The 25032-nt window shown below is 46.4% G+C and overlaps 1 protein-coding gene across 4 annotated transcripts in view; it reads right to left on the reverse strand.

Moving 5' to 3' along the window:
- The window catches only part of LOC147729517 (rac GTPase-activating protein 1-like), a 390363-nt gene that overhangs the window by 235226 nt on the left and 130105 nt on the right, over positions 1 to 25032 (reverse strand). For all 4 annotated transcript variants that reach the window (XM_086954407.1, XM_086954409.1, XM_086954408.1 and 1 more), the window contains exons 6-7: positions 10544 to 10634; positions 5987 to 6046 (exon numbers count right to left, since the gene is read on the reverse strand). In XM_086954407.1, the coding sequence (XP_086810533.1) occupies positions 5987 to 6046; positions 10544 to 10634 (151 nt within the window). The remainder of the gene's footprint in view (positions 1 to 5986; positions 6047 to 10543; positions 10635 to 25032) is intronic.

Genomic DNA, 25032 nt, shown 5'->3' on the forward strand with positions numbered 1-25032 from the left:
GTACAGTAAGGGTACCTCTGCGGCAGACGGGTACAGTAAGGGTACCGCTGCGTGGCACAGTAGGGGTGCCAGAGCCAAAGAACAGAAGCCTCAGGCAGGTTCCTGGAAAACCGTGACGGCTCCCCATTAGTCCTTCGGGTGGTTGGGGGTCTGACCAACTGGGGGTTTGCCCTGCTATGCTCTGCCCTGAAAAGGGCGCGAGTAATAAGAGATCAACGTGTCGCGTGACTTGGAGGAGGATCACCAAAGGTGTAGCACTAACTGGGTGACCCACAGGGTTGGCTCATCCGGCGAGCGTTGGCACCATAGGTTGGTGCAGCTGCCTGCCCTTGGATCACCCTTAAGATAACCCGCCATATTGCATACTTTTGTATGGAATAAACCTGCAGCAATATTTTCCCAAACAAATGTCTTGTGTATTTATTTATTCACGCATGCTCAGACTGTGGGTGGGGGAAGTTGACAATAATGGCACTATGTCTCACTGCTTCCTATTCGCTGCTTGATTGTGTCCTTCTGCCATCGTTGGAGTGCATGATGGACTATTTTAGTTCGACAACGAGCACCCTTGACCTCTCGAGAACAGAGGCAGAGGCCTCTGAAAATGGATGCTACGGACAGAGGGTCACTTCCGGTTGTACAGCATCAGTTTTCAGACAAATCTGCCTGCGCTTTAGAAAAGCAGGTTTGACCTTCGTGCGGCCGGAATCTGCAGGGCACACAAGTCTAACCTACTGACTTTGCCAGAGCATGCTCTGGTTTGAAGCTGGTTAAACAACACTAGTTCTCTAACAAACTAATAGTAAACTATCACAGCTAAAAAAAAAAACTGCAAAGAACATTTATTCTGCCTTCTGGGAAAGTCGATGTGGATGTATTTACCAAATATAATATTTCTGTTTATAAAGGTTGCCACTTTAAACCATTACGAAGCTCAGTTGCCTATTTCTAGGTGGAAGCCACACGTGATTTATAACAAAGTGAAAGAAATGTTTGTTCTTTTCAGGATTCTGTGCGGGCACATCTGTTTGTTGTCTTTGTAAAGCGCTAGACACCTGGAACCACTTCAGGGCGCTGATAAAACCAGCGCATTATCACAAACCTCTTGACAGAGTTGCTTTATTACATCATCAATAACTATGACCTCATATTACACCCCGAACAGATACGTAAAAGTGCTAACTTTTGGAGCGCACAGCATTTAAAGTAGGATCTCCACTTCTTAAAGTGCATCGAATTGCACGTCATGCATGTACTTTTGTAAGTTACACGTAGAGAAATGTTACGACTGAGCTCTACGGGTTGACTCGCTTGTCTCGCACAGTCCCTGCTTGCATTCAAAGGCAAGTGGCTGCAGCTGTTGGATTTCCATATGAACACATACAGCGTATGTATATGTTCACATGTATATGTTGCATACAGTAAAGACTGCATTCCAGCTTGGATTGCAAAATTGGCCTGTTCACTGTTGAGGGTGTACCGTGCAAGGGCTGTGACATCACTTCCTGCGACATCTCTACACAACGCTACCACAATGCCAACCATGTCCTGCCTGAACCCAGCACGCACCCTGGTGACGGGAGCTGGTCCCATCCAACAACGCTAGGACTCTTCAAAAGGAAAACCCATAAAATCCGACCCAAAACATCCCAATGATGCATAAAGCCCCTCCTCCCATTACCAGCCCGTACGCCAGTGTACCTCGAACCACCCCTCATCCATCTACAACTAGGTAGCATATGCCTCCAACCCGGTATCGTACGCCCCTTAGTAATCACAACGAATCTTCCCATTTACAGCCCTAGAGTTCGACTCAAACTGCCCGAGGGCCAACGCTCATCAGGACCCCTGTACTTAGTCACCTGACCATTCCCACATCTCTGCCAAAGTACAACGCATGAATACCCGTCCATCGCATTGCAAAAGTGTCCCCGACCCAATACAATTCACCCCATCACCATACCTACGTGTGCTCCTATGCCCACCCATGACACCATTTGCTTCCTCGCCACACCAACTTCTACTTGTAATCATCAAACCACCCATCACCAAACAAAGAACCCCCCAGCAGGCAACCATCAAAGCCCTTCCCATCAACATCCTGAACACTTACTCCCAGTAAAATAACTTGGCACGTTGCCCCTTCAAGATCTCCCATATGTCTCAAAGTACAACTCTTGCACTCCCACGGATGACAGCTAGAAAGCTTACCCCGATCTAGAACTCCTCCCTCAATTGACATCCTACAGCTCCTCAAGTCTACACTCCATGAACCTTCAACCATCATCAACCGAAGGGCTTATTCCCATCTCAAGCCCACGCCTCCAGCAGTCAACACTGAATGAACCTCCCCCCCCATCATCAACCAAAGGGATTATTCCCATCCACAAGCCCACGCCTCCAGCAGTCTAGACTCCATAAACCTCCCCCATCAACAACCAAAGGGCTTATTCCCATCCACAAGCCCACGCCTCCAGCAGTCTAGACTCCATAAACCTCCCCCATCAACAGCCCAAGGGGCGAATTCTGTTCTAAACCCATTTGTCCCAGCTACATCCCCACGCAGCCACCAGTCTACACTCAATGAACCTTCAACCATCATCAACCGAAGGGCTTATTCCCATCCATAACCCTACGCTTCCAGCAGTCAACACTGAATGAACCTCCCCCCATCAAAAACCCAGGGGCGAATTCTCATCGAAATACTTTCATCCATCCACAACCCCTGCTTCCACCAGTCAACACTCTATGAACCTCCACCCATCAACAACCGAAGGGCTTATTCCCATCTCAAGCCCACACCTCCACCAGTCAACACTCAAGGAACCTCCACCCATCAACAACCTAGGGGCTTATTTCCCATCCATTACCCCACGCTTCCACCAGTCTAGACTCCATAAACCTCCCCCATCAACAACCTAGGAGCTTATTCCCATCCACAAGCCTACGCCACCAGCAGTCAACACTGAATGAACCTCCCCCCATCAAAAACCCAGGGGCGAATTCTCATCGAAATACTTTCATCCATCCACAACCCCCGCTTCCACCAGTCAACACTATGAACCTCCACCCATCAACAACCGAAGGGCTTATTCCCATCCATAACCCCACGCCTCCAGCAGTCTAGACTCCATAAACCTCCCCCATCAACAACCGAAGGGCTTATTCCCATCTCAAGGCCACACCTCCACCAGTCAACACTCAAGGAACCTCCACCCATCAACAACCTAGGGGCTTATTTCCCATCCATTACCCCACGCTTCCACCAGTCTAGACTCCATAAACCTCCCCCATCAACAACCTAGGGGCTTATTCCCATCCACAAGCCTACGCCACCAGCAGTCAACACTGAATGAACCTCCCCCCATCAAAAAGCCAGGGGCGAATTCTCATCGAAATACTTTCATCCATCCACAACCCCCGCTTCCACCAGTCAACACTCTATGAACCTCCACCCATCAACAACCGAAGGGCTTATTCCCATCCATAACCCCACGCCTCCAGCAGTCTAGACTCCATAAACCTCCCCCATCAACAACCGAAGGGCTTATTCCCATCTCAAGCCCACACCTCCACCAGTCAACACTCAAGGAACCTCCACCCATCAACAACCTAGGGGCTTATTTCCCATCCATTACCCCACGCTTCCACCAGTCTAGACTCCATAAACCTCCCCCATCAACAACCTAGGGGCTTATTCCCATCCACAAGCCTACGCCACCAGCAGTCAACACTGAATGAACCTCCCCCCATCAAAAAGCCAGGGGCGAATTCTCATCGAAATACTTTCATCCATCCACAACCCCCGCTTCCACCAGTCAACACTCTATGAACCTCCACCCATCAACAACCGAAGGGCTCATTCCCATCCATAACCCTACGCCTCCAGCAGTCTAGACTCCATAAACCTCCCCCATCAACAACCTAGGGGCTTATTCCCATCCACAAGCCCACGCCTCCAGCAGTCAACACTGAATGAACCTTCAACCATCATAAACCGAAGGGCTTATTCCCATCCACAAGCCCACGCCTCCAGCAGTCAACACTGAATGAACCTTCAACCATCATCAACCGAAGGGCTTATTCCCATCCATAACCCTACGCCTCCAGCAGTCAGCACTGAATGAACCTTCAACCATCATCAACCGAAGGGCTTATTCGCATCCACAAGCCCACGCCTCCAGCAGTCAACACTGAATGAACCTTCAACCATCATCAACCGAAGGGCTTATTCCCATCCATAACCCCACGCCTCCAGCAGTCTAGACTCAATAAACCTCCCCCATCAACAACCCAGGGGTGAATTCTGATCTAAACCCCTTTGTCCCAGCTACATCCCCACACATCCACCAGTCTACACTGAATGAACCTCCCCCCATCAAAAAACCAGGGGCGAATTCTCATTGTAATACTTTCATCCATCCACAACCCCCGCTTCCACCAGTCAACACTCTATGAACCTCACCCATCAACAACACAAAGGCTTATTCATATCCACAACCCCCGCTTCCACCAGTCTACACTCAATGTACCTTCACCCCACCCATCAACAACCCAGAGTCTAATTTTGATCTAAACCCCTTTGTCTCAGCTACATCCCCACGCAGCCACCAGTCTACACTCAATGACCTCAACCATCAACAACACAAAGGCTTATTCACATCCACAACCCCACGCTTTCACCAGTCAACACTCAATGAACCTCACCCATCGGCAACCCAGGGGCTAATTCTCTTCCATACCCCCATGCTTCCTTGCATTGAAGCTTTCAAATTAGAAAAATACACCACACAATACAGCAGACGTTTGAGGCAAGCAATGGACAACTGTTCACCTCTGCGGAATAAACACAACGTCTAAGTACTTCAGTACACACACCACCAGTAGACGTAGCACACTGCAGAGATCCAAGACTGTCAAATACATTGTATTCTTCCCTATTACCACTGCAACCCATTACTGAAGAAGATGTGGGGGAAGAAAGAACTTCCCTGACTAACCTCAATGATATCAGACCACCAGGTCTCAGGTCAATCAGAAATTCTGAGACTGCAATGAATGGGCACCAAGAGTCATACAAATAAAATCAACATGCCACACAAAGGGTGATGCAACATGAAATCCCTCCTTCCATCAACATTCCCAGCACCACCTCATCTCTACAACCCCAGAATCACCCCCAGAAAATGCAGCGCAACGTGTTATCTCTTTTTGACTACCCAGATTAACAATTTCTTGAGCCATTGTTGATCCTTCACTGATGCGACTAATCAAGTCAAAAACGCTTGCACGGCCTCTCTTCCAGGACATCTGTGCCTCGTCTTATAAGCCAGTCGCCTCTTATCAATGAAAATGGCTCCCTACTAAGCTAACAGTCCCCCTACTTCAGCAAGCCTTGCACCCGCCCTGCCAGCAGCCCCCTGCACCTGGAGTGCAGTAGGCCCAGCTCGTCGACAGACAGACAGAATTGGTTGATACTCTTGTTTTACTACAAGCACCAGGAGAGGATGAGTTATGAGTTGCTTTGTTCATAATAGTACTGGCTGGAAGGAATGTTGCTCATCTTCTTCAGAGTAAGCCATTCACAGGATGAAGTTGGTTACTTTGCACTTCTTTGGTTCCCTACTACATTATTAACACCAACATTTGCTCCTCATCTCAGCGCCGCCCACCGAGGCTTTTTGTAACAGTCATCTACATGCAACAAGCTCAGATGCACACAACGCCACAGGAGGACCATAGGCAGCAGTAACCACCTCAGAGGCAGCCATGATTACCTTTGCTTCAGGTCTGGCATTCACCTGGATGGCAGTAGAGCTCTCAGGCTGAACATTCATACAGGGTAGTGCTCAGTACATGATCACTCAGGCCAGGTCGTGAATGATCTATTCAAGGACTCAGACCAGGCCATGTACTCCAATAAGGACCCTTTTGCAGGTGCATCGACAACCCATCGTTAATGCCATGAGGATCAATTGCATCTTACCCTCTTCTCCCTGGGCTTCACTCTCTCCAGCTTCTCTTCCGACACGTCCTGATCCTGTACCTAAATCAAGGAACAGATGTTAGCTAAATAGAATTAAGCGTTGCAGCAGTAAAGAGCCTGCAAACCAGTCAACCGCACCCGCTCCACTGTTACAACCCATGATTCCCCAGTAGGTGCACTATGAGCGTCCTTGCGTGGCACACCTCTGTCTGGATCTATTTATTTATTTATTTACGGATTTTGTAAAGCGCACGGCTACCCCCAACGGGGGTGTCCCGGCGCTAAAACTGTCAGCAGGAGAAGAGGAAGTAAGCTAAATAGATGAAAATAACCAAGTCTTCAGGCGTCTGCGGAATAGCGCTTCAGAAGGGGCAAATCTAAGATCAGTCGGTAAACTGTTCCAATATTTGGCTGCAAGGACAGCAAAAGCTCTACCACCCATTCTTGTGCGACGGAATCTTGGCACAACCATGAGACGCAGATTGTTGGAACGGAGATCCCTAACCGAGTGGGACAGTCTCAGTCTCTTTCTTAAATAATCTGGGCCAGTTCCATTCAAAGCTCGAAAGGCAAGGATGAGCGTTTTGAACTTAATGCGGTTGGCTATAGGCAGCCAATGGAGCTCTTTACGAAACGCTGAGATAGGATGTCTGTAAGGGATATTGCCAATCAATCTTGCGGCAGCGTTCTGCACCACCTGGAGACGTTCAATTTGGTATAGAGGGGCCCCCGCATATAAACTGTTGGCATAATCCAGGTGGGAGGTAATTAAGGCCTGGGTGACAGTTCTGCGTGCCTCAATTGGCAAAAATGGAAAGATCTTCCTCATCATTTTTAATTTACCAAAGCAGACCGAAGTGACCTTATTGATTTGAGAGCTGCAGGATAGCGTATCATCAAATATAAATCCCAAGTTACGGGCAGAGTGAACCGGGGTCGGGGGGGGATTGAGTATCGTTGGTCACCATAGTGAAGGTGGGATGGCCATTTTTTGATTGAAAAACAAAACCTCCGTCTTGTCGGTGTTAAGCCGCAGGTGGTTCGTAGACATCCAAGAACAGATTTCGCCAAGACAGTGGCGGAAACTGGAGAGGCTGGAGTCAGAGTGATCGCTAAAAGAAAATATGAGCTGAGTATCATCAGCATAAGAGATCACTCTGACTCCGCATGCCTCTACTACCTTGGCCAACGGGGCTAGGTAAACATTGAAAAACAAAGGACTTAACGCTGAGCCCTGTGGGACTCCGCGTACCAGAGGTTTAGATTCTGATTCAAAAGGTCTGAGAAGAACCCTCTGTGATCGTCCTTGAAGAAAGGAACCTAACCACGATAGGGCAACGCCGCTCAATCCAATCTGCTCCATTCGGTCAAGAAGGATTTTATGGGACACCGTATCGAAAGCGGCGGACAGGTCGAGGAGGACCAACATGGCCTCCTCGCCCTTGTCCACACACTCTCGCACAGACTCCGATACTTTTAGCAGTGCGGTCTCAGTACTGAATCCAGAACGGAAACCGGACTGAGAGTCATGCAGAAGAGAATTGGTCTCTAGATATTCTGCTAGTTGTAGTTGGACTGCCTTTTCCAAAACCTTCGCGGGTTTCGGAAGGAGAGAGATAGGCAGGTAATTACTAAATTGCGTGGGGTCGGCATTAGATTTTTTCAAGATAGGCACAAGCAAAGCTTCCTTCCAGGCTAAGGGGAATTGGCCTAGTTGTAGAGAGGCGTTCCAAATGGAAGTGAGTGGCTCTAACAGTAAGGTAGACAACTCACTCATAATTTTTGAGGGAACCGGGTCCAAAGGGGAACCAGATTTGCACTGTAATAATAGTTTACGTGCAAGATTAGGAGTGAGATCCTTAAAGGCCACTAATGTAGGAGCAGTGTCCTGGTTAGTTGAAATCGGGGAAAAGGAAAGGTCAGGAGCTCTAGCTGGAGGGAAGGAGGATGCGATTTTGTCAATTTTTTCTTGAAAGAAGTCTGATAGTCCATTACAAAGAGACTGACTGGCAAGATTATTAGGTGTCATAGCAGGGGGTTTTACAAAATCCTTGACAATTTTAAACAGTGTTTTTACCGAATTGTCTGCGTCTTTAATTTGTGAGGCAAAGAACTCTTTCATGGCCACTAAACTGTACATTAGTGGGCAACACTTGCTGGTCTCTGTGTCTGCCAGGTTTCAGAAGAACCCCATGTGCCTCTGATCTGTGGGCTCAGGAAAACCCTATTTTTATGTCCCAAAGAAACACTTCCAAGCTGGCTGGGAGCCAAGTCTACATGTGGCACAGCAAGGTGGATTGAAAAGACATCCAACATTGTGTCCAGAAACCTACGTACGAGCTCCTACTCGGTCGGAGCCACACTCTACTGGGCACAGTGGGTCATCTGCACTAGTGAGGTAACAGCTCCCTTCCTATTCTCTCCCCGAGAGGGCACCTCAACCTCTGCAGTGCTACTGCCCTAGTATCCTACAAGCTTTACACGTGTGGGTTCGGATCCCGTCCTCGTCGCCAATATTAAGATATGAACTCTGGTATGTTCAACTAACTTGATTCCATCAACAGCAGGACACTGCAACTGCCCCTCTGCCTCCACCACCCAGGTAACTGTCAATCCCACGTTCTTCCCCTCATTCTAAATTCCTTCTCCTTCCATATTCCAATAGCGATTGCTGCTTCGCTTGTCATTCCACACAGTGACATATTAACTAATATTGCATCCCAACACACTAGGCAGTGAGACAGTGAAAATGAAGCACAACTCATCTGGTGAGAATGGACTTTAATCAAAGACCCTTTAGAGCCGACCTAAGTATTGGGCTCTGCTGGTAACCCCAGCTGGAATATAAAATCTGGCGACAGCGGAGGGACATGATCTACAAGTCTGACACTCCTTAGTAATCTACGGTTCCCAGGTGCCTGAGACCTCACCCAGAGACCTGGCAGCCATTAGCTGTGACTTCTATTTGCATCATGCTTTCCGCCATATTTGGTCCCACGAGCGAGGCGCAGCTCAGCGCCCCGTGGCACAGGGAGCTAGTAACTCATTCTGCAGCACACCTTCAACACTTGGGGACACTTACTGAGCCAGGGCAGAGATCGATGGGTAGAACCCCTCGAATTAAACTAAGCCGCTGGTAATTTCCCTTGTCCCTGCCATTATAGACCGGGATCAACCATGTGCAAAGCAATCTTCCCACAATGCACCACACTGCCTTTGAAAGGCTTCATACCAGAAAGGAACATAACAGGAAATCAGTTTTGCAACCACACGGCGATTCTGGAACAACCTCCCCAGAATCTCAGATGATGGCCCTCTAGAGCAGAGGTCTTCAAACTTTTGGATGCAGAGACCCCCCTGTCAACATTTTCAGACGCACGGACCCCCTCCTGACAAACATTTCAAGAACTTGATACTCCTCATTATCGATAACCATACACATTGCCAGTTCCCACAGAAAATCATTTTTATAGTGGGGAAATATTATTTAACAGTGTTTAGCAAGTCGAACGTTTGTGGGTGACAAATCAACAGTAACAGTCCACCAGACCATAAAACAGACCAGCAAGCAGCCACAAAAAGCGGACACACTGACCTGCATGGCCACCCCTTTGGGCACTGCCAGACTGTCCTATAGGCAGGGCTGCTGGAATTATGAGGCAAGGGAGGACTAAATGTGAGGCAGTTTTAAACTTGTAAAAGTCGAGCTGTGTAAGTGTTTTGCAAGGAATGGGAAACTGCATGCATTTGTGCTTACTGCAGACAATATTTGTGGTCACAGCACAGAAATTAACAGTAAAAACAGTCTACCAGACCATACAACAGGCGAGCAAGCAGCAAAAAAATAAAAGCCCACACACTGACCTGACTGGCCATCACTTTGGGCACTGTCAGCCCCAAGCCAAAACGGAGGTCAGAGTACGACAACAGTTAACAGCGAGGGCAGAGCAGAGTAATTTCAAAAACAGCAGTGGGGGAAAGGGCAGGCGTGAAAATAAACGAGTATTCTGGATTCCAGTACCAGGCAGAAGTGCAACCGGGAATGCGCAACCCCCTATCTACGACTCCACGTCCCCCCCTTGGGGTCACGCCCCACAGATTGAAGACCCCTGCTCTAGAGGGAAACAAAGCAGTCTTAGGGCTGTGGTCTTGCAGCCCCATGACGTAAGTAACCAGATGACTCCACATCTCTAAGGGAAATTCTAGATTTTGTGCTACACATCAATTCCATAAACTGAAGCAAGCCAGCACAACAGCTCTCAGAATGTATTAGGATGGTAAATGAAAACCCAGGAATGGTGCACATCATCTTTGGTGACATGGAGTCATCTGTTGATCTTGCCGGCGAAAACACCCCTCAAGTTTCATCATTCGCCAACCTGTGGGGCTTCAGGCAAGGAAGAATGGGACGTCTACAAGACCCAAATTTTGTCATCATTTAGAAATAAGAAATGACATATAGTGCACGACTGATGCATCACTAGGCGCTTGCCTTCACAGGAGGCCAGAACACTGGCTGGTTTTAGGGGACAAGACAGGTGGAAGGTGGTGCCTTACCATGAAGTCCTCCGACTTGTCATAGCTGATGCCCGAGGTCGAAAGGCTGGAGATGATGCTGCCGCTGCTGGACTCGCCCGCCATCCCCAATCTATCGACAGGAACAGGGGGTGGGGAAGAGACAAAATTAGGAAAAAGGGTTGATGTCTCTCCAGAAGTCTGCCTAGCATGGTTTCAATTACTATACTCTTACCAAGAACTCATATCTAGAACCATCCTTCCCAGACACCCCTCCGATGGCAGGCTCAGACACCCCCCATAAACCAGCTTCAATAGACACGAATCAAAACAGGATAGCTAGTCTCCTTGGACGTCATCCTTCTAAAAAACCGCCCCCCACCCCCTTAGTCTAGTTTCAACAGACATGCCCCAAAAAACAGGATAGCTAGTCTCCTCTGACAGCATCCTTCTAAAACACCCCCCTTAATCTAGCTTCAACAGACACGCCTCAAAACAGGATAAAGAAAGTCACCTCTGAAACAGGATCCATGAGAAACCTCGAAAGCCAGCCTCACCAAGTTAACACTCAGAATATAGGATTGGAGACCCCTCTAAAGTCACTCTTCTTAGACACGCCTGTGAAGCCAGACTCCGACAACCCCTCTGAGGCCAAGTGACACGCCTCAGATAACAGGATAGCTAGAGTCGTCTCTGAAACTGGCTACACCAGAAACCAAAGCTAGCCTCACCACACAACTTAAAATATAGGCCACCGCCTGAAGTCACCCTTACCATACACCCCTCTGAAGCCAGACTCAGACACAGAATACAGACTTCCAAGATCCACCTCTGAAGACAGCCTCAGACACTCCTCAGAATATTGACTTCCCGGAGACCGCACTAATGTCATCCTTCCGGAGACACCTCTAAAGCCAGCCTCTCACACTAATCAGAATAGATTCATGACAGGGTGATGCACATACCAGAGTTATTCACATGACATATAAAGCTCAATTTGTTGCACAAACAAGATTGAAATAAAAATCAGCTTAGACAATGCACTTGGAGTATTAAATAACACATTTATAAGACATCTAATAGTAATGAACGTGACCTAACCAGGATTGTATAAGCAGACATGGAATTTCAAGGGGATCCTGTACAGGTTGGTGAGAGGAAATACTTGCTGAGGTCTGTGGGCTTGTTAAAGTGATTGCCTTTTGATCCCGTAGGCGTAGAGAAGATTGTGCAAATTGCAGTTCTAAGCAGTTCACAAAATCCGTGAATACGGAGATCCAAAAGGCATCATTTTGCGGATAGTCCATAGTCACCAGAGCAGTCGGCAAGACTCACGCGATGGTTAATGGTCCGCTTTGTCATTTATTTCTCTGCATCTCTTTCCCTACCTATAACTTCCTCTTTCTGCCTCTCTTTATCTTTCTTTCAGGATACCTCAGTTTTCCCCATTTGCCCTACTTCTCTGCCAACCTCACACATCTTTTTACACCATCTCCATGCCCTTCTTACTTCTTTGTACCCTGCCCCATCCCATTTCGCTTACTCAGCAAAGCCACTTGTAACTGTCTAGTAAGAGAAGTGCACATGGATAAAGAGGAGAAGTGGGACAAGGCATGATAAACCTTATATTGACTTTTAAGGAGACTCTTATTCCGCGTTCAATACAAAGGACTTTCTATGAACTCGTGATGCTGCCTGAGCCCCTTGGATGACTAGTCCAAGCCTTCTCCATTCCAAAACAGAAAGAGATCCAAGTGTAAACTGCACGTTGATATCTTTGACCCAGAGGAAAAAAGGGTCTTGAAGTATGTGGAAGCACCGTCACTTTAAAGCATTCAGCAGAAAAGAAAAGAGACCCTTTAGCAATCCCCAGCCTCAGTCCCGTTCGTTGTCCTGTGTTCAAGACCGATAGCAGGTCCAGTCAACTTGGAGTTGATGGTGGATCCAGTCCTCCGGGATCACCTCGGGTTGCAGACAGCAGGTTCAATCCTCTTCGGATCTTACTCCGATCCAGGAGTGTTCTAAAGCGGATTGCCATGAGGTGCCACATTTGTGCCTGGCATGAACTAGTGATGAGAATAATCCTTGGGGATGCCCTAAGCAATGGGTAAATGTTCCTTGAGCCAACTATCACTTGGACATCTTCAAGGTAGCCGAGATCTTTGGCAGTCCCTGTACCCTCTTCAGACTCATACAGAAGCCTGGTAAAACCAAAGCTGTACTTTCAGCAACCAGAGAGTGGATACACACAAAGTGTTTTGGCAATCCGTTTCCTTCCTGAGAAAGGAGCCACAAACCAGCAGACATGTCAAATAGGCTGTGACCCTGTAATGCAAAAGAGTCTCACTTTGTTGGCGCCAGAGTGGCTGGCAGGAAAAAAGATGGACCCTGCCCAAATGGCAACAAAATTTTGCCTGTGACATTGGAGGCCGCCTTGAAGTTCAACCCTGAGAAACATGCGAGAAACCCCAGCAAACATGTCAAGCAGGGTGTGACATTCAAGCAGGGCTTGACACTAATGTCAACGTGGATGCTCACAGCCCCTCCTGCACATTCGGTCAAATTAAAAGGCGTAATCTCTGCCCATTCAGGTCAGCCTAATGTTTTGCTCCTGGGAACAAGTTCACCCATCATTAATACCTATTTAAATGCCGATTATTGGCTAGCCAAAGTGGGAGAACAAAATGCAGATTTGGCTTCAGGCAAGGCAAAGGCAACTTTTAAAAAGTTACACTTCAATAATATTTAGATAAAATCTGACCACCATTGAATTGGAATTGGAACAATTATTAACAACAGTAGTTGCATTATTTTTCTGGCTAGGCCCATTCCCAAACAAAAAGAATTTGTATTTAATGTTGCATCCCTGCGTTTTCCTATGGAACAGCCAAAATTACTATATTGAAAATAGCTTTGAAGGCAGTTGCACTAGAAGGGTGTTTAAAAGTAATCTTTTACACGTTCTACTTTAAATACCCTGTATTCTGCTTTGAAGGATAACAACCCCTACTTATTCAGGTTCTAAATATTTAAAAGTAAGGTTTAGGCCTCTCAAAAGGGTTATTTTGGCAGGTTGAAGTTGCAGTTAAACCCTGCACTGCCAGGTTACTGATGGCCTGCAGCCATGCTTACATAGTCAATGTAGTGGATGGCACAAAGAGTGCTGAGGCCCATGGTGACATTTAACCTACAGGCCCTGGGTACCAACAGGGTACCATATCCTAGGGACTTCTTGGTGAGTTAAACATTTCACTCAAGACTATACCAGTTTTACTATGTTGAAAGGAAGTGCACAAGCACTTTCCCAATGGTTAACAGCGGTAAAATACACAGATCTTTAGCCAGCAAAAATAGAGTTCAGAAAAAAGGATGCAAAACATTCTGGGGGACCCTGCAGAAAGGGCAAACGTCCAATTAAAAATAAGTATTTTCCAGTGGTTGCCAGCCTCCCTATGAACCCCCTCCCAGATCTACATCACAGTCATCAACTCCTGCTCGAAAAGGGAAGAGGGTCTAGTTGCATTATGGTTCCCTGGCACTATAGAAATGCATGAATAACTGAACTGACTGACTGCTGAAGTACCACATCTGCCATGAATGTGTGCAACTTGAGGGAGAGGCAGAGACAGAGATATAGATAGAGAGATAAACCCAGTTATCCCTGGCTAGTTCTAGTTAAGTTAGCGTTTGCTAAGAACTTTGGCACCATTAGACGAATCCCCATAACACTTTCCTCAGGTACTCTGCTTTTTCAGTTTGTGCACAGAAAGTTTTGGGGTAATCCGTTCTGCAGTGGCCGAGAAACAAGGGGGTCCAAAAACACAATTCCCAATGCATTTTTCATAGACTCCTTTAGGAAGGGCTACAGTAAAAACTGCTGAACAGAATAATATCAAATTTGTCAGGAAGCTAGATCTTGGTACACAGAATGTGCTTTTTGTGATTTGATGTAAATCCGTTCAGTATGGTAATGTACGGAACCATGCAGAGCTCCAGTCATACTCCGTGGTTGAGCTAATTTCTGGAGGTGACAGCAAGCAGGCTCACGGATAGAGGAGAATGCTTCGCAGTCCTGGAAATGGTTACCCTAATGAACCCAAGATGAGCGGTCATTAGTGCGAAGAGGCCAGCACCAGAGAGGGTGAAGGGGGGAAAAGAGGTTAATGCTGGATGCAGTGTGTCACAGTGCCTTCGTGTCAGTAATCCCAAGCGGCCTATTCTAGAGGAAAGTACTGTTGTCTGCGAGTCAGCTAAGGCGTATTGCGGGATACCCAGCCCAAACCTCAACAAGGATTATCACTGCAAATTAGCCTCAGACCACCAAAACTGAATAAAGGAGGGGTTGAAGCAGCTTGTGTTAGGACTTTAGGTCCTATCTCAGGTGAAGGGACAGTGGAGTAGGTCACAGAAGTAATCCGTGTACCATAGATACGGTTGTGGCAGCCCTGCGATAAATATAGCATTCCCCAGCTGATCAGAGGAACTCAGGTGTTCATCTGCATGTGGTGCATTTCATCTGGTGCTTTATTGTAACACATTTCAAGAGATCCCTCAATGAAAACTCACACAGCCAAAAAGAACCTCAAAGAGGATAAGGGCCGTTGTCAGCAGGCAAAAAAACAGACCAGCCAAAACTGGTGTCAGGCAAAAAAGTCAGCAGACTCTTTCCTCCCCAATAGATTGTGGCACAATCTTTCACATGACATGGATGATAGAATGGAGTACGTTCTGAAGCCATTTCACCTCCCGCCACAGCTGTATTGGACCTCCCAACTGCCATGGCGAATACCCCACTCGAAGATCCAACGAAGGAGCAAGAGAAACAGGCATATCCACTATTTACACTGGGGATTCCCAAGGGAAGGTTAAAACAAAAGAATCAAATTTGAGCAGTGCAAGGGCAGACTAACAAATTCGAACTGAATTATCGGCGGCTCTGGATAAAGAATCTCCTGTGACTAACAGGTTGAATCAACTAGGATACTCTGCTGCCTCAATATGAAACTCTTCTCAACCTCCTTCGATTGAGACAACGCTAAATCAGATTTTAAGCGAACCTCGTGAAATGAAGCTCCTACAAGAAATCACTTATTGTCACATGACTCCGGTGGAACTGAAGATATCCACTCTATAAGATGGATGCAATAAATATGAAGGAATCTATGCTAACATACAAACAGAGCTGGAAGATCTTCAAATAAAGATAGATGTTGAAAACAGAGCTCGGCACACCAATTTAAGATTTGTTCGTATACTAGAGGACCGGGAGGAAGGCCAATAGGCCATACAACTGGTATCGGATATGATCTACAAATACGTCCTTCCAGGGTACAGTTTCATACAAGGGTAGAGTAGGTTTTTGTAATGTTTCAAGGCTGTTGTACTATACCTCGCAGGAAAGAGCTCAGAGTACCATACCAAGGTACTCACTTAGTGGTAAGGGGGGTGGCACAGGTGGAGGGACGGGGAGAGAGTGGAGTGCGAGTCTGAGATGGGGAGGGCACGCAGAGTAGATGGGGAAATAAGGAAAGAAAATCACAGGTAGCATTGCTAGGAAGAATTATGGTTTCTTGAGATACAAGTTTGCATATGTTATGAGACTTAGCCTGAAATCATGTGCATAAAGGTGGACTGGCCAGCAAAGTTTGAAAAAAAGGACAGCTATGGAGAAGGAGCAATTCTAAGTCGGATGACAGAAAACCAAATTGTTTGAAAAGCTTCTTGTAATACCTGCGAGGTCAACAACCAAAGTATGCTCAAATCCACACTCGAGTGGCACATATCATCCCAAGTACAAATAATCTTGATTCAGGAAACGCACCTTAAAACACATTCTACTCCCCTTAGATTGCCAAGTTTTATTTCCCAATCTTTCTTTGCATCCTTGAGAGCAGCAGTCAGGGGGGTTGCCATTTGACATACGTGCCATTGCCAAGAGGAATTCTTGCAGACCACCGGGGATCTTAGAGCAAGACAAATAGTAGTTCTGAATATTGGTAATCGGATCCTTCAGATAGTTCGTTTCTACAACCCAAAAGATGATATAACTGCACTAGACGAGCTTGAGAACGCGCGGAGTCTACTGCCAGGCCACACAGTCATTGGAGGGGATTTCAATATTTTACAGAATCCAAGTTTAGATTCTTCTCGTGAGAACAAAACCCAAAATAACCCCAAAGCATCCAGGCATCTGGCCAGAATGAGTCGACGCCTTGCATTATTTGGGAGTATACGTGCTTTTCCAAGAGATTCAATTCAGCCTCAAGGGTAGATTTTTAAAAAAATCTCTTATTGGTAGGATAAAGGGAAGTGCTTAATTTTTTTAAATCCATTAGCCGACCATACTGTCCCAGTGACTGAAATTCTGATTAAAATTAATCCAATAGAGCGCCCTCGGTGTCAGACAGGACTCTCCTAACCGAGGATGGATGGTCACAATCATGCAAACCAGTTTCACTGAATTTCTCAAGAGCAATATTGCATCAGTTTGAGTTTTTTCTGTTTGGTAATCATGTAAGGCTTTAATCAGGGAGGAGACAATATATTTCAAAGCAAATGTGTTTAATCTAAGGAAGGAGACCACAACAGCTTTACAGCGTGAATTAGATCAAGAAACCCAGATTCATCTAACACGTTACTCACAAGCGACCGAATCCAGATTGAGAGATGATAGACAAGATTAAAAGAAATATTGCGAATCCCAGACAGTAGTTAATCAGAATACATGTTTCCAACAACTCTACCTGGAAAGTGAGCATGCTGGGAGATTTATGCCTGGTCATTAAAAAAAGGTGTAATAATGCTGCTATTAAGTCCCTTTATTATCAGGATAGAGGCCAAACAGTAGATCAGATGGCAGAAATTGATGGGATATTCCTTAAGCATTATAAAAACTCCATATACTTCTCCATCTTCGGCTTCTCAATTGATCCATTGTTCTCAGATATTCATTGATCTCCCCATGCTTAGTACCGATCAGCGGGCTAAAGTAGTGGCTCCCATTACGTTCAGTGAATTTCAGGAGGCCATCATAGGCTCCGCCATTGGGAAGGCTGGTGGTTGCGATGGATTACCAATAGAGCTTATACAACTTTTATGACTCAATTAGCAAGAGTGTTAGTGCGACTATTTAATGAAATACTGGAGGGTTGTCAAAACACCAAATCCTTTTTGAAAGCAGTGATAGTAAGCTTCTTGAAAACAGATAAGCCATCTGATATACCAGGTTGATATCGTCCAATTAGTTTACTTAATAAAGACCACCCATTATTTACCAAAATTATGGCTTCTGGAATACCCCCCCTCAAGAAATTGTGGATGGAGAATAATGAGTTTTACTGCCAGGAGAATCATTTTTTTTAATTCAGGTTATTGATTATTTTACTAATAACGAGGTAAAAGTGGCAATCAATATGAGTGAAGCCGAAAAAGCCTTTGATTTAGTCCAGGGAAAATTTTGTTTGCCACTTTACTGAGGTTTAATTTTCCTTCGAAATTTGTGAACCTCCTATAGAATTTATATAGTAAGGCAGAGGCAAACATAATCAACTCCCACACGGCAGGACTTCATTAGCAGTTGGACGTGCACTTGTGAAGGGTGCCCCATCGCCCTAGTGCCGTTATCACTCTATCGAGCCACTAGCTTCACTGCTAGATTAAGACTCTCAAATTAGGGCACCTTTGTTGGGATCAGAACTTTTAAATGGATCCAAACTTTTTCAGATTTAGGGGTACAGGACCAAATCTCACACAGTCTGAAATATTGTTGTTTATTTGTGTGGACCAAGTCCTTTCCATAGACATGCATACTCAGGTTTGCAGGACAGGCTTTAGAAGATACACGGACATTTTGGTTTCGTACAATTTTTTTGCGCTTTTACAGGTTAATTGCGTGTCAAGTCTTTCTAAGACCAAGAATCTTTTAAGTCCGCAGCAGTCTTTGCTACACAATTATTGGGCGTATCGGGTTAATAAAAAGTATAACCCTCCCTCCTTTTCTTTTCATCGTTTTTCAAATGTAATTATTAAGGTTCCCCAAAGCTTTTTCGACGAGAAAGACCAGATGCTGCCTAAATTTGTAGGGTCAGGAGAGAAATCCCGCACCAAATTAGAAACCTTATAGTTATGTATAGAAGATGACGGCCTAGAGTTACTCCATTTAAAACATTTTTATCAAGCTCACTTTTATCTCAGGCAAATGATTCTAGAAAGCAACATCCAGCTTCTATTCATTAAAATACCAAAGCTTCCAAAATACAGTAGGTTCAAACTTCCACAAATATTTCTTCACAGATTTTCCCAAATGAAGAAAGAAGGTCAGTTTACTTCGTTACAGCCCAACATCTGGAGAAGCTACTGTAATTACTAGGTCTTCATCTAGATGACAAGAGTATTAGTAACTGGGAAAAGGTTGGGGTGTAAAGGTTTAAAGATCTTTTGGGAGAGGGGGTCATGAAGACAAGGGATTACCTAAAATTGGGTAAGCTATTTTACATTTCATTGCAAAGCAGTGCGATAATTGGAAGGCAACATTGAAAATAACATTTCTCAATGCATTACAATATTACAGTCTCTTCTCTTGCAGTAAACTGTAAAGAGAAAAGCACATGTAACCCCTCGAGTTCTAGATTATCCATTTTTTTATCTGATTCTGAAAACCCTCTCAACTCCTTCCAAGCCTCCCATATTTTTCCTACTTTTTGGGGGAATCCCCCTTCCTGGTACACCACCTGGTCTGCTCTCTGACACCAGTCCATATCAGTCATCCATTCCCATATGGATGGGGCTCCATCTTGCCTCACGGCCGGGCTATATTTGTTTGGCTACTCCAGGAGCTAGTGACACCGAGATTCTGAAATTTTTGTATCCATAGAGACCGAGCTAGACGTAACATGAGTCAACACCTCTGTGATTTGTCCCAAGATGCCGGAATTCGGGAATACGTCCATAAAACATGGAAGAATATGACTTCCTGGCCACAACCACGCAAACAAAATGGGGAAACTGCCCTCCCTGCCTCAAACAGGATTGTTATGTTATGTTAACAATGGTTTGTATAGCGCATTGACACCGGTTGGTTTCCTGGCTCTGTAAAGACAGAGTGTGGTCAGAGTTGAAAGTTTATGGGGTTAGTGGTATGCTTGTAGGTAAAGCCAGGTCTTTAGGAGTCTCCTGAATGACAGGAGGTCAGGACATAGCCTGATCTCGGGAGGAAGGGAGTTCGATAGGCGAGGTGCCAGGGTGCCAAATCTGCAGCCACCAGACCACTTGCGTTTGAAGGAGGGTGTTTGTAGAAGACAGTGATGTGCTGAACGGAGGCTTCGGGCGGAGCGTATTTTATAATCAATTTAGAGATGAATTTGGGGCTTTTGCCTTAGAGTGCTTTAAACATCATACAGCTGACTTTAAAAATGCAGCGCTGGGTTACCGGAAGCCAGTGGAGTGTTTTCAAAAGGGGGGTTGCTGGGTGCCATCTAGGCTGGCTTAGAATCAATCTTGCTGCATGGTTCTGCACCATCTGCAGGCGTTTTAGGAGGAACTGAGGAAGACCTAGGTAAATCGAGTTGGCATAATCTAAGTGAGAGATCACAGTAGCGATCACCACCTGTATCAGGGCTTCGCGGGTCAGAAGGCGACGAACCATCCGGATTTTCCTTAGTTGGAAAAGGCATTTGGAAACTACCTGACCTACTTGCGTTTTAAGCGAGAGGTCGCTGTTTAAGGTAATGCCAAACGTCTTTGCCGATGGTGAGGGGGACGGGGCTAGACCCATGTCTGTTAGCCAGTAGTGTGGACCCCAGTATTTGACACTGTCCCCAGTCAGGACCAGCTCAGTTTTCCCAGGGTTCAGTTTCAGATGATTCTGGTTCATCCAGGCTTGGATGAACCTCATTGTAGACTGGAAAAAAATCAATAGACGTTTCTGAGTTGTCAATTGTAAATAGGAGCTGTAGGTCGTCCGCATAATTCAGCACTGTGACCTGTTTCTTTCTAAGGGCCTGAATTAGGGGGGAGATGTAAAGGTTGAACAGGTGTGGTGATAGGGACGAGCCCTGAGGTACGCCGCAGGTGATGGCTTGTTTAGTGCCCACTAAATTACCCAGCCAAACTGCTTGGGAGCGGTTCGTCAAGAAGGACTTCGGCCAAGCCGCTGCCGTGCCCTGGATGCCAGCCTGTGTGACACGGTCGATCAAGATGGTACGGTCGATCAAGATGGTATGGTCGACCGTGTCAAAGGCGGCTGACAAATCCAGGAGCACTAAGGCCTGTGGAATACGGTTGTCTGCACAGTCCCTAAGGGTGTCCATGACTGCCACTACCACAGCCTCTGTTGAGTGCGCAAGGCGAAAGCCCGCTTGGTGGATGTCTAGGCAGTTTGATGTCTCGATAAAATTAGACAAGCAGTTGGCAACATGCGCCTCCAAAACCTTCGCCAGGAAGGGGAGGAGGGAGATAGGTCGGTAGTTTAAGTTACAGGTGGGGTCTACGCCCGGTTTCTTCAGGAGTGGTATTACTGTTGCTTCTTTGAAGGCGCGTGGAACTTGTCCAGTGGTCAGTGAGCCATTCAAAAGAGAGCAGGCGGGTGCCGGAATCACTGATAAACAGTCTTAAGATGTAAGGGGGGCATTTGTCAGAAGGGGCGCCTGATTTCCCTCTTATCAATAATTCCTGAAATAGTTCTGGAGTGATAGGAGTGAATTCACACAGTAAGCCGGTAGCTTTGGGACCTGACTCTAGGAGAGAGGGGTCTGACTCTAGGAGAGAGAAATTTGAGCATTGAGGAATACTGGATTTGATGGTGGCAATTTTCTGAGTAAAAAAGAGGTTAAGTGAGTCACACAGAACCTAGGTCGGTGGCAAACTGGGACGGGCATTGTCCAAGTTGGTTAATTCGTTAAGGATTGAAAAGATATCTTTAGTTTTTTTTGTCGAATTGGTGATACGGGCAGAGAAGTAAGTGGTTTTGGCTACTAAGATGGATTTCATGTATTCCTTCCTGGCACTAATGTATCGGATTTTAGCGTCAGAAGCGTAATTGCGGCGCCAGAATCGTTCAAGTTGGCGAAGGGCTAGTTTCTTTGCCTTCAGGTCTGGGGAGAACCATTTTTGGGCATCAGCTCTACGGGCAAGTTTAATTGTTTTGTAAGGGGCATGCACATCGCTGGCTTCTTGCAGCCAGTGAGAGAGGTTGCTTTCAGCTACGTTAATATCAGGGTGGTGGAGGGGGGTGGAGGCAGCCAAGGTTTGTATAAAATCAGGCTTGACTAAAGAGTTCCATTTCCTGGCACGTCCGCCCGTTGCTATAGCGGTGGTCTTTTTAAAAGGATGGACTAGATTAAATTTGAGCAAAAGTGATCAGACTATAGGCACGGGTTAATGGCCGGGGATGTCACTGAGAGGGAGTTGGTCCAAACTTGGTCCAATATGTGACCCTTACTGTGGGTTGGTGCTTGAACTTGTTGGTTGAAGTTCAGGTTAGTGAGGAGCTCAGTGAGTTCCCTCGACTGCGGGCTTTCCCTAGGGTCATTGAACCAATAGTTAAAGTCTCCCACCAGTAAGATCCTGGCATGTTCGATAGCCAGGTTGGCGATTTGTTCACTGAACGTTAGGGGAAAAGACGGCATGTTATTAGGGGGTCTATAAAGAAGGACACAGGCTATGGAGGAGTAGGACGTTTCAATTTTAAATACTAGGTTTTCAGAGTCTGGTAAGTTCAGATTAGTCAAGACTGTGACGCTCAGGTTGTGGCGAAAGATTGCTGCCAATCCCCCACCAGGTTTAGAAGATCCCCGATCAGAGTGGATAATGCAGTAGTTTGGTGGTAAGGCCGAGATAATGTCTGGGGCTGAATCTTGAGTCAGCCACGTCTCGGTAAGTAGCAGGAGATCAGGTTTATCCTCGTCCAATAAGAGGAAGAGGTCCAAATTGTGTTTAACCATAGAACGAGTATTTAAGTAAACTATGGACATAAATGGGGGAGAGGAATCGGGCTCTATATGACTATCGTGACCCACCGTGATCGTGGTAGCGGTGTCCGTGGTTGGTATACTATGACCAAGGATCCCCAGTCTCTGGGCGCGATTGCGTGAAAGTTCATTGAAGAGGCCGTGACCGGTGTTGCAGGAGGACAGCTCGTCACGGGTATAAACATTTGACCCAGCAGCGTGGCGTGTCCCGGGGCCTGTCAGGGAGCGGACGGGCGCAGACGGGCTTTCCTTTGGCGCGCCCGCTGCGCCCGTCCGCTGCGCTCCCTGAGTAGAGGGGCCATTTTGTACCAGTGAGGGCGGGAGAGGCGGACCCCTGGACCGCTCGCCTGCTCCTGCACCTCACCCAAGATGGCGGTGATTCGAGTCTGTCACCGGAGCAGCGCCTAGTCGGCTGCAAGGTCTACAGCGAGGCAAATGATTAACTGGGCTGAATAGAGCAGTCCCTAGAAGCGCGGGGGGTACAGTACAATTTTTAAAATTAAGAGCGAGTAAGTCCTCTTAATCAGGACTTCGTGAAGTTAATAGAAAATAGTGCAGGGAATTTAAAAAACACACAGACACACACGTCCCGGCTTTCCGCCTCAGGACTCAGGCACTCTGTCAATCGGTGCACTGGAGTTGTGGGTTTTTGTACCAGTGAGGGCGGGAGAGGCGGAGCCCTGGACCGCTCGCCTGCTCCTGCTCCTCACCCAAGATGGCGGTGATTCGAGTCTGTCACCGGAGCAGCGCCTAGTCGGCTGCAAGGTCTACAGCCAGGCAAATGATTAACTGGGCTGAATAGAGCAGTCCCTAGAAGCGCGGGGGGTACAGTACAATTTTTAAAATTAAGAGCAAGTAAGTTCTATTAATCAGGACTTTGTGAATTGTTCTGGAATGACAGGATCTATGCAGGATCCAGAATTGGAACAGTTGAAATCTGGCCTGATCGCCCTTTCCCCGAGACCTTGTAGTGCTTCGGACCATTCCTCATCGTCAATATCAGCCAGGTCTTCTAACCATTTGTTACGCAAATGTAACAGTATGTCTGGGGAGTTATGAAGTACCTTCTTATAGACCAGTGAGATACCCTTGTTTGGCATGGAGTCTGCAAAAAGCCAGTCTTCCAGGGGAGACGATTCTGGCATGCCCCCCCCCCCCTCCTGTAGATGTCGCGTTACAGCATGGTCCAGTTGTAGGTATCTGTAGCATTCAGTGTCAGCCATGTTGTATTCCTGGCAAGGGTCCGCAAAAGATATCAGAACCTGCCCATTCCAGATAGCTGCCACCTCCACGCCAACCATGATCCTGTAGATTTCAGACTCGGCATCATCCATTAAAGTCCACCACCACACAAATCGGCCTGGAAGGCGAGGCTGCTGCTAATCTCTCGCACTACCTCAAGAATGCACTCAATAAAGCTACCTCATGTCCCATCTACCTCAGGAAACCTCAACACTCGCCGAATCCAGAATCTATATGTTCAAGACTCCTCTTCTATTGTAATTTCTTAAATCTCACTGTTGTAAAGCGCTCCGATAATCTCGGGTCAGGTCAGCGCTATATAAAACCCTAAAATAAAAATAAAAAATAAAAATATCTATCCACGCAGTAGGTGGGTTCCTGCTGGTCTGAAAAGACCCAGCCATTAGTCACTATTAATTGTGTCACCCAGAAGAAATCCTGGGCATTAGGGACCCTTAAGCCCCCCTCAAAATTCCTTCTGTAATTTACGCAATGCTATCCGAGGGGCGGAGCCCTGCCAAAGCAGTGTTCAGAGTTCCTGATCTATTTTTTAAATACAATCATCGGATGCAGAATGTGGTGTTTGCCATATGAAGGTGTGGTAGGGTCATCATCTTGTAAGATACAGGTCTCCACAGGAAGTAAAATATAAGTGCATATGTGGAAGGTGTACAATGAGTGGGCACAAAGCCTTGAGGGGGCTACATTTTAACATATGGCTTTTGTTTTAAGTGGCTACTTTACTTCCACGGGAGTGAGCGCTTTGATGGCCTGTGAGCAACATGAGAAAGAATATGCTGGCAGCCATATTGAAGAATGAGTGGATGTATAAGTGTCTGGATGAAGGATTTAGTAGGTGCATGACTGACTGTATGAGAGAGTGATTAAATGTGTCTCACTGAGTGCATGGGTTAGTGACTAAACTATCTTAATTTGTGCATCATTATATCTGTTGTTCTATGAACTGCTGCATGTGTTGATCAGTAGCTATATGAGTAACTGTATGGGTTATTGATTGGTTGCCCAAGTATTTGTATGGGAGAGTGAGTGTGTGTGTGGGGGTGGCTGGGAGGTGTGTGACTCTGTGCATACATGTGTGAACAGTTTATTCACTAGATCTATGGGTTCAAAACTGCATGTGGAAACAGCTGTATGGGTGGTTGACTGTGTACGAGTGTATTGGTGAGTGAATGGATATCTCAGTGCTACATGTCAAAGTAAGTACATATGTAAAACACAGTACATGTGAAAGTTCACATATATAAATTACTGTGCATAAGAGCCAGTGAATGTGTGAGTGGCTGTATGGATCATTGTGAACTT

The sequence above is a fragment of the Lissotriton vulgaris genome, chromosome 2_1 (genome assembly GCF_964263255.1).
Source record: "Lissotriton vulgaris chromosome 2_1, aLisVul1.2, whole genome shotgun sequence".
NCBI classification, from domain to species: domain Eukaryota; kingdom Metazoa; phylum Chordata; class Amphibia; order Caudata; family Salamandridae; genus Lissotriton; species Lissotriton vulgaris.